This window comes from Galeopterus variegatus, unplaced genomic scaffold (genome assembly GCF_000696425.1).
Source record: "Galeopterus variegatus unplaced genomic scaffold, G_variegatus-3.0.2 Scaffold454, whole genome shotgun sequence".
Lineage (NCBI taxonomy): Eukaryota > Metazoa > Chordata > Mammalia > Dermoptera > Cynocephalidae > Galeopterus > Galeopterus variegatus.
The window spans coordinates 478,462-486,907 of record NW_007726565.1 but is presented as its reverse complement, the minus strand read 5'-3'; the positions used below and the strand labels follow the sequence as shown (position 1 = coordinate 486,907).

Below are 8,446 nucleotides of genomic sequence, written 5' to 3'. Positions count from 1 at the left end.
CACCGCCCGGGCCCAGCCTGGAGCTGGCTCCCCACCACCCACACTCCATCCCCAGGGGCTGGAGTTCACGCCTGGCTGGGCCCCCGACCTTTCCTGGAGGGAGGCCACAGTGCAGGGCAGCAGGGGTGCTCGGGGAGGGGAGCGCTGGGAGGTGGGGGCGGGAGTGAGCAGGCCACCAGCAGGGCTGGGGAGTGCCCGCATACTCCATCCGCAGAGCCCAGCCTTGGGGCTGCCTCAGTAAAACAGGAGAGAAAAGCCAGACCCGAGGAGGGGTCCTGCCCTGCTGCTGAGGAGGGTGTGAGGGTCACAGCGCAGCCCCCTGCAGTGCAGCCGGCCTGGCCAGGGTGGACCCCAGAGAGTGGGCTGCGGATGAGCGGGTCCCTCAGGAGCCCGCTGCAGTCAGAGTGGCAGCGGGAACAGGATGGGCTGGGGGCCTGCAGGCCTGGGGGCAGCGCAGGATGAGGAATTTCTTGGGGGTGGGGAGCCCAGCCAGAGCGTAAAAGTGCAGGATTCTTCCCATTCCTTCCGTTCTTTCACGATGACTCAGCCATACAGCCGCCACCTTCCTGTGGATGAGCCTGGGAAAGTGCAGGCCAGGAGGGCCCGTGGGTCCCCTTCCCCCTCAGATGCAGCCCAGCCCCAGCCACCCACCCTTGGGGACTCAGTCGCTATGCCGGCCATGCCCATCTCCACACTAGCCAATGCCGCACTGCCCCTCTCAGAGCCCAGGTTAGGCTGAGAGGACATGACCCTGGTTCCTGGACAGAGTCCAATGCCCACAATGGGGGGAGGTCCCACAGGGGGTCTATGAGGCCCCACTCCACCCCCATGTGACTCAGTTGCTGCACGGGGGGGGTGTGGGTGGGGCGGACAGGGTGACCTCTCCCTGGGCCTGAGGGTCCCCGTCTGGACGATGGACACGTTTGCAAGACTCTGAGTCTCCAACCCTCAGCCACCCCAGGCACAGCCCACCAGCCTTGTCCACTGAGGGGCAGGAAGGCTGCACCGTGGCCCCTGTGGGAGGAGGGACCGGGGCCTCCCTGCACCAGCCACCAGCCATGGGGTCTGGCGTGGCAGGATGGGCTGGGGTCCTTCTCAGGAGGAGAGAGAGATGGTATGAATCTGCCCCAGGGGTGCCTCGCACCCCAGCACTCGCCTCGGCACAGGTGTGCACAGAGCTGCCTTGCTCCCTGGGCCTTCATGGAGACTGACCAGCCACCATGGCGCTTCGAGATATCTCCCAGGTTGGGGCCCAGCTGTCCCCAAGCCAGGTTGGGTCCCTCCCAGATCCTGGGCTCTGGAGCACCCACCGTGCCGCCACCTCTAGGAAGCCCTGGGTAGCCTGGTCTGCTCAGGACCAGCAAGAGTGAGCAGGTGGTGTTCGGGAATGAGCTGGGCAGGAGTCGGGACATCCCCTTGCCAGGGGCCAGCTCAGCTTCTGGGCTGGCCTGGGCCCTCCTGTCTCCCCTAATGTCACTTCCCAGGAATAGGGAAGTGGCCCTGTGGTTGGAAAACAGCCCGGCCTCTCCTGAACTGCATGCTCCGTCCAGGCCACCTCACGGCCCAGGGTCAGGGTGGGCTGGGGAAGCCCTGAAAAGAGATCCCCATCCCTTTTCAGAGCAGGGAGGGCCTCCTGGACCCCTCTGGATTCTCCCAGTCCTGGATTCGAGCCCAGACTCGGGGGCTGGCCCAGAGCTCCAGCAGCCCAGGACCTGCCTCCTCAACCCGCCCCAACCCCCAGGGCAACATCAGGAGCCAGAAGGGCCTGGGAAGGCACAGGCACTTGAGGGTTCAAGAAAAGTGTGGGCCGGGCCAGGAAGGGCTGACACAGCTCAGGGTTGCCAGACTCTCCCCAGTGGGTGTCTTTTCCTGGGCTGGGGTCCCTGGAGCCCCGACACTGCTGCATCCTGGGATCCAAAAGCCCTGATGTCTCTCAGTGCCTGGCCTATGCTGGCCCTGGGGACACTCCCAGGAGCCAGACCTGGGTCCTTTCAGCAGAGTCTGGAAGATCTCTGCAGAGCAACCCAGGTACAGCCTGGAGGTGGCATCGGCTTCATGGGGCTCATCTGGCAGGCTTGTCCCTAGCCTTGGCCCAGCTCCACGTCTGGGCTGTGGCTGCCCGATCTGTCCCCTGCCCACAGGCCTGGGTCCACTCCTAGCAGGCCTGGAAAGTTGAGAGGCGGGTTGAGGGCAGGTTGCAGGGAGCCTCGGGCACCAGCATGAGCCGCAGGGTGCCGAGTGCCACACAAACAGACCCTGCTGGTGCCATTCTGGTCCGTTCTACATGAGCAGGACTTCCAGCCAAGTTGCTCTGCCCCTACCACGCCCAGGCGTGGGGACTCTCCCCTCTGCCCCCACCGAAGTCTGTTTCTGAGACATTAAAGGAGGAGACCCACAGGGACTGGGGTACCCACGCTTGCTATCTCTGAGCTGTGTGGGTGCTGCCCAGAGCTGGCGGCGGAGCCAGATCGAGCCTGACCTGAAGATGCTGTCTCTCCTGCTCTGCTTCTCTCCAAGCCTGACCCGTTCTTGGGCAGAGTCCATGCCCTGGCAGCAGTACTCCTGTCTGAGTGCCCAGCAAGCCAACTGCCAACCCTGGGCTCGTCCTCCCCAAGAAGCCCCATGCTTGTGAAGGTCACTGCTCTCTCTGACGCAGGCGTGATGGCAGTGCCCCCAGGGCTGGCACGGGGTACAGGAGTGTGCTGAGCCTGGGCAGGTGTGCAGCAAGTGCTCACTAAACATGTATCTCCAAGGCCCTGACCATGTCCTGGGAGAATGTTTGCTGCAACCAGGCCCTCTGGAGGTCCCAGCTGCAGAGGGCCCGAGCATGGTCCAAGCAGCCCAGGTTAGCCTTTGGACCAGCTGCAGCAGCTCCAGAAACTTCCAAAACATCATCACTGCTGTAGGCCCTGGGGCCTAGGGTCCCGAAAATCCCCTGGGACTCAGGCCACCAGCACCTATTTCTTTGGGAGACCTCCTGCCTGGCTCCAAACTGCACAGCTCTGACGTCCAAACTCTTGGCCTCACTGTGGCCCCTAGCCCAGCCCCTCGGTGCTGAGCACCTCTCTCCCCTCTGCACTTGTTCTATGCCCCCCCCCCCCCCGCCCTCCCTCTGCTCTGAATCAGCATTGAGATTCAGCCGAGCTGGGTCTCGCCCTCCAGGAAGTCCCCACGTGAGACCAACTGGGGAGCCGTGCGCTTGTGTCTGAGCCTGCAGGGCCCTGGAGCTGGGCCTGGTGGGAGCCCCATGCAAATCGGAGGCAAACGTGGGCAAGGCGGCCGGGCCCAGCTTCCGGCTCCTTGGGGATCTCCCGCCACAGCCCCACTGAGGCTCATCCTCATCCAAACACCGGGGCCCAGAGCCTAGGGCGGCAAGGGACCTGTCCGGCCTGGCACCACACACAGAGGCCGCCAACCCCCTGGCCCCTCCAGATGCCCCCAGCCTCACCCACTTATATGGACCAGGGCATGAGCCTCCGCAGGGGGCAGCCCTGCCTCCCCCAGCCCCGGGTGGACCAGACCCAGGACAAGCAGGAGGGGTGGTGTGGCTCCCCCGAAGTCACACCCAGCTGGGCTTCTGACTTCGAGGGTCTCAGCACAGAGGGTGTTGGGCCTCACTCCCAGCTCCTTGTCCCAGGAGTCCCCTGGATTCTAATGATGAAGTCCTGGGGTCTGTGCCTGCAGCACCTATCAGGCACCTACTGTGTGCCCTGGGAAGCACTTGGCAGGCGTCCTCCCAGGATCCTCCTCACAGCTCAGGCTACACACAGGGTGGGCAGAGTCCCCCGATGGGAGGGCACAGAGTGGGCACTCGGCCGGGGGTGGTGTGCGAGCGTGAGCTGTGATGCCCCAGGCTGGAGTCGGAGGATGGTCCCAGAGGAGGGTCAGGGAGGGCACTGCGGGGCGAAGGTGAGCAGAGGCCTCCGGTGCATCCCCGGCCCTGCCATGCAGCCCCTGGCTCAGGCCCAGGCCCCGGGTTTGGGAGGCAGTGGGTTTGGGTCGTGGCTGCGGCTCTCTGGGTTGGTGGATCTGGACGGGGCCGGTGGCTGCCTCTACTGCTCCCACCACCGCCGCAGTGCCACGGCCACCAGCGGAGACAGCACAGGCTGGTTTTAGTGGCTCCGGCTCAGCTGTTTTAGCGTCAGCTCCACTGAGGGCCTGTTTTAGGCTCGGACACCCCCACAGCAGCAGCTTTGGTTTTTCAGGGTCTCTTTCTGCCGTGTCCAGGGAGGGTGAGGTAAACACTGTTCGGTGGCAGCAGGTGGGGTACTAGGAGGGAATGCAGGGTGGGCCTCGACTGAGGGGTCAGGAGGGCTGGGGTCAGGGGCCAGGGAGGATGTGTCCATCAGCCTCTGGGGGACAGAGACTGGAGGAGGTGGCCACAGCAGCTGGGCCAGAGTTCACACAGGCCACCCACCCCCGGACTCGTGCCCCACTGCACCCCAGGCCAACCCCAGGACGCCTTTGGTGAAACATTGCAAAATCCTGGCCCAGGCTCTGCTGGCTCCTGTCCCCAGCGGGTGAAAGGCTGTGAGGCAGGAGAGGGGAGGGAAGAGGGGAAAGGCGGCGTGGAGTCCTCCACCCCACCGGCAGCACTGTGCCTCCGGCCCCGGCCCTGGGAGCACCCCCAGACTTCATGCAGGACCCAGAGAGCCGGGGCCAGGCCCTGGGTGGGCGCGAGGCTGACACAGAGCTCCCGGCCTGGGGGTGGGGGGCAGAGGTGTTGAACTGACAACATGGAGACAGGGGGTGCTGGTGCGAGTGGGCCCTGCAGGGCTGGGGAGGCCAGGCCCGGGCGGGACAGGGCATTCCTGCAGTGGGAACTGAGGTCAGAGGGGGCTCAGGGCACCACTGGGACTGCCTCTGACGGCCCCAGGGAGCCATGGAGGGCCCAAGGAATGGCAGTGATGTGCCAGTGATGGGAAGACCCTGGTGACCGAGGGGCATCCAGTTGGTGCCTTGACCAGGGTGGGAGTAAGAGAGGGACCAGGAGAGGAGGACAGGTGGCCTGTGGGAGGGAGTGTGGGAGCTGGGGCAGAACCGTGGCCTTGGTGATGGATTAGGGGGCAGGTGAAGGGACCCCCAGGCACGGCCCAGGCTGGAGTGGCCTCAGAGATGGCCAGGACAGGGCCAGGTTAACCTGCAGGGAATCCGGGTGGCAGCTGGAAACAGGCTGCTTGAGGAGGCCTTGGTCATTGGCACGGGGACTGGGAGTGGACAAGAGCCCCGGGGAAGGAGGGCAGAGGGACCAGGATGGCCCGGGGAGCCCGGGCAGGGCAGACGCAGCCTGGGAGAGTGCGGGGAAGAGTGCCCTGGAGAGTCCCCCATTCCCCTCTGCGGTGCCCTGTCACACATAGAAGTGTGTACGTGTGATGCTGTGTGTGCAAGTGTGTTTGAGTCGGTGTGAGAGCGTGAGCAGCTGCGTGTGTGTGAGCGTGGGTTTGTGAGGGGGACCACCCCCACCCCACCCTCCCCTTCCTCCCTAATCCAGGGAGGTCAGCCTGGCTCCAGTCACCATGGCAACAGCAGCCCCCCTAGCAGCAGGACAGGGTGACCTGGTGGGGCTGGCTGCATGTCCACCACAGGAAGAGGATGAAGAAGAGGAGGCAAAGGTGGCAGCAGGGGCCGGATGACTCAGGGGCTAGGTGGGAACGGGGGTGCAGACCCTCTGGCAGGATCTGCCCTGTTTCCCCAGCCCCCTCCTTGCAAAACACCTGCTTAGAAAAGGACCGGCAGGCAAAGGAACCCTCTGCCTCCCAGCAGAATGGCCCAGTGGGTGGTGATGCCCGTGCCACGCTGGCCTGGGCCTCGGGCACTCTGGTGGGTGGGAGGCCAAAGGGAAGGGCAGAACCTCTGCAGTGGGTCAGCGGCAGAGGACCCAGCACCTCCACCTGCTGAGCCCTCCTCCTGGCTGACCCCTCCGCCTGCAAGAGCGGCCCCAGCTCTGCTGCCGTGGGCTGGGCCTGCCTGTGGAGCCCAGAGCTATTTTTAAGGCCCACCGGATGGGCCTTTCAGGAACCAGGAAAAAACAAGCAGAGACTGGTGTCCTGCACTGCTGGGAACCTGACTGGGGTTTGGGAGTGTCCTGGGATCAGCCACCCAAAGGCCATACCCACAGCAAAAGGCAACAGGCCCTCAGGTCTCCAAGATTCAGCCTGGCCCCCAAGTGCAAGGAGGGCAGAGGCTGCACAGCCGGGAGGACCCACTGGAGCCTCAGTTTGCCAAGCTGAGAAAGGGGTGGGCCATGCCCACCTGCAGGGTAGGGGCAGGGCAAGGCAGGCTGAGTTATCCAGGGCGTTCCTGCCAGAAGAGACATGGTTGCCTGGGTGGCTGCACAGGCAGAGAGGCCAGGCTTTCTGCCCAGCCCACTCCTCCACCCAGCTGCAGCCTGAAAGAGGCCTCAGTGTTGGATGGACAACCCCTGGATGGGGGTGCGGGGTTAGGGTCCATTCCAACCACTCACAGAATTCATGGCAAGTGCAAGGGTCCTCAACACACACACAGATGCATGTACAACAGTGACAGATGAAGCTCAGGAAAAAATCCCCATTCAAGGAAAAAAGCTGCCTCCTGCTCTGCCCTCCGCTCCAGAACTGGCTGCTGGACCCCTCCCCACTCTCACAGCCCTCCAGAAGCTTCCACAGAGGCCCTGTGTGGCAGGAGCCCCACTGGGGTCTACAGCTTGCCATCAGGAGAAGGGGGAGGAAGAGCTCTGGCACTGAGCGCACACCACCCCTTCTGAAGGAGCGAGTCCACGCTGCTTAGTTTGGGGCAATATTCAGAGCAAGATGCGGGAGCTTGGGGGAGGGGCAGGAGTGGGGTTCCCCTCCCCGCAGATGCTGGTCTCTCAAGAATGACTTAGCTGGGGACCAGCGAGGCACAGGGGCCAGTAGGACCTGAGGGGAACCGGTCTGAAGGCCCACATGCCAGACTGAAGGACCTCCTGGGGAGGCCACGAGGGGACCCCAGCCTCTCTCAGCTGACTTGAATCCGCCATCAAAGCCACATCCTGACATAGTTACCAGCTAAACCAAGAACATTCTCCGGCATTCTTGCCCCTCCAGCCCAAAAGACTAGGGAAGCAGGGCAGTCTGGCTGTCCAGGCACAGGGGAGTGCAAGCCCTGCTGGACCCCGACTGGTCCTCTGGAAGTACCTACAAGTCGGCAACAGCCCCTTGTCCCTCACAGGTGCTGTGTGGATTCTGCTGATAGGGTGGGCCTGGGGCATCCTACCTGGGATCTGACCCCGTGAGGAGCCCTGTGCTGGCCTGAGTGGGGACCCATGGTTAACCTGCCAGTCCCAGCCCTGCCTTCACAGGGCCCCCACTGCAGGAGAGCACTGGACAGAGCTCCAAGAACCTAAAAGCTGCTTCATGGGCACTAGTGGTGACAGCAGAAGCAGCAGGGGGGCTGGGGCAGGCAGGTAGAGGTCAGGGTGGGCCCAAGGGAAGGAGTGACCTGGGACAAGAGAGAAGCCACCAGGGAGCTGGGGGATGGAGTGAGAGCTGTAGATTAGCAGGCCATGCCCTGTGACTGCAGAAGAGTGGGGTGGTGGTCAGCATACCAGTGGGGGGACAGCGACTGTGACGGGGTGAGAAGCCAGCCTTGAGGGAGGCCTGAAGCAAGCATGTGTACATGCTCTCGGGTCACATCAGAAGGCCCAGGGACATCAAACACAATACTTAGATCCCGGCCTGGCCCCCAGGAGCCATTTGGGGTACCTTGGTGCCTTGGTCCCCCAACTCTCAGCCCACTCTGGGGACGAGCCCCATGGCTGGCAGACAGCCACTCACACCAGGAGTCTTGAGCTGCTGTCAGGCCAGTGACCCCGAGCCGACGTCGGCAACCTGTGGGGTTGGATCACACCACACAGGTACAGGAGGCAGAGAAGAAGGGGCACCCATAGGGTCAGGTCCAAGTCAGGTGATGTTCACCTGAGCTGCTCGGGCCCTGATCTCAGCTGTCGTAGCAATCAAGGTGGGCTCCCTGGGAGAGGTGGACCTGCAGGGCAGCAGCTGGTCCTAGAGGGCAGCCAGGGCGGTGCCAAGTGGCTGGAGAACAGAGGAGGGCACTCCAGGCACGGGCCAGCGGGGCAAAGGTTCCCAAGAGGGAAGGCGTGCTCGGGACCGACGTCGCACTGCGGGTGTGAGCCCGGGTGGGGAGGGCGACCCTGGGCAAGGAGGTGTCTCAGCCCCCGCCCGGGGTGCGAGTCCCGAGGCGCTGCCGCTGCGAGGGGTCTCCGAGGGGGCGGCACTGCCTCAAGCGCCGCGCCACGTGCGCACCGGGGTGCGCGGGCCAGCAGTGACGCACACGCACACGCACGGCGTGTGTCACCGCACGGCCTCGGGACGGCAGGGGGGTCGTCTCCCGGACTTCCGCCTCTCCTCCGGACCCCCGAGGCCTCCCCACGCCGCACGCTGGGGTGGGCGAGAGGAACGCGCGTGTG

At 64.3% G+C, this 8,446-nt stretch overlaps 1 protein-coding gene across 1 annotated transcript in view; it reads left to right on the top strand.

Moving 5' to 3' along the window:
- Positions 1–538: 538 nt before the first annotated feature.
- PIM3 (Pim-3 proto-oncogene, serine/threonine kinase) overlaps positions 539–8,446 on the top strand; it is an 11,700-nt gene continuing 3,792 nt past the window's right edge. Inside the window, exons 1-3 of the mRNA XM_008568967.1 lie at positions 539–729; positions 3,127–3,266; positions 5,696–5,820. Of these exons, the coding sequence (XP_008567189.1) occupies positions 539–729; positions 3,127–3,266; positions 5,696–5,820 (456 nt within the window). The remainder of the gene's footprint in view (positions 730–3,126; positions 3,267–5,695; positions 5,821–8,446) is intronic.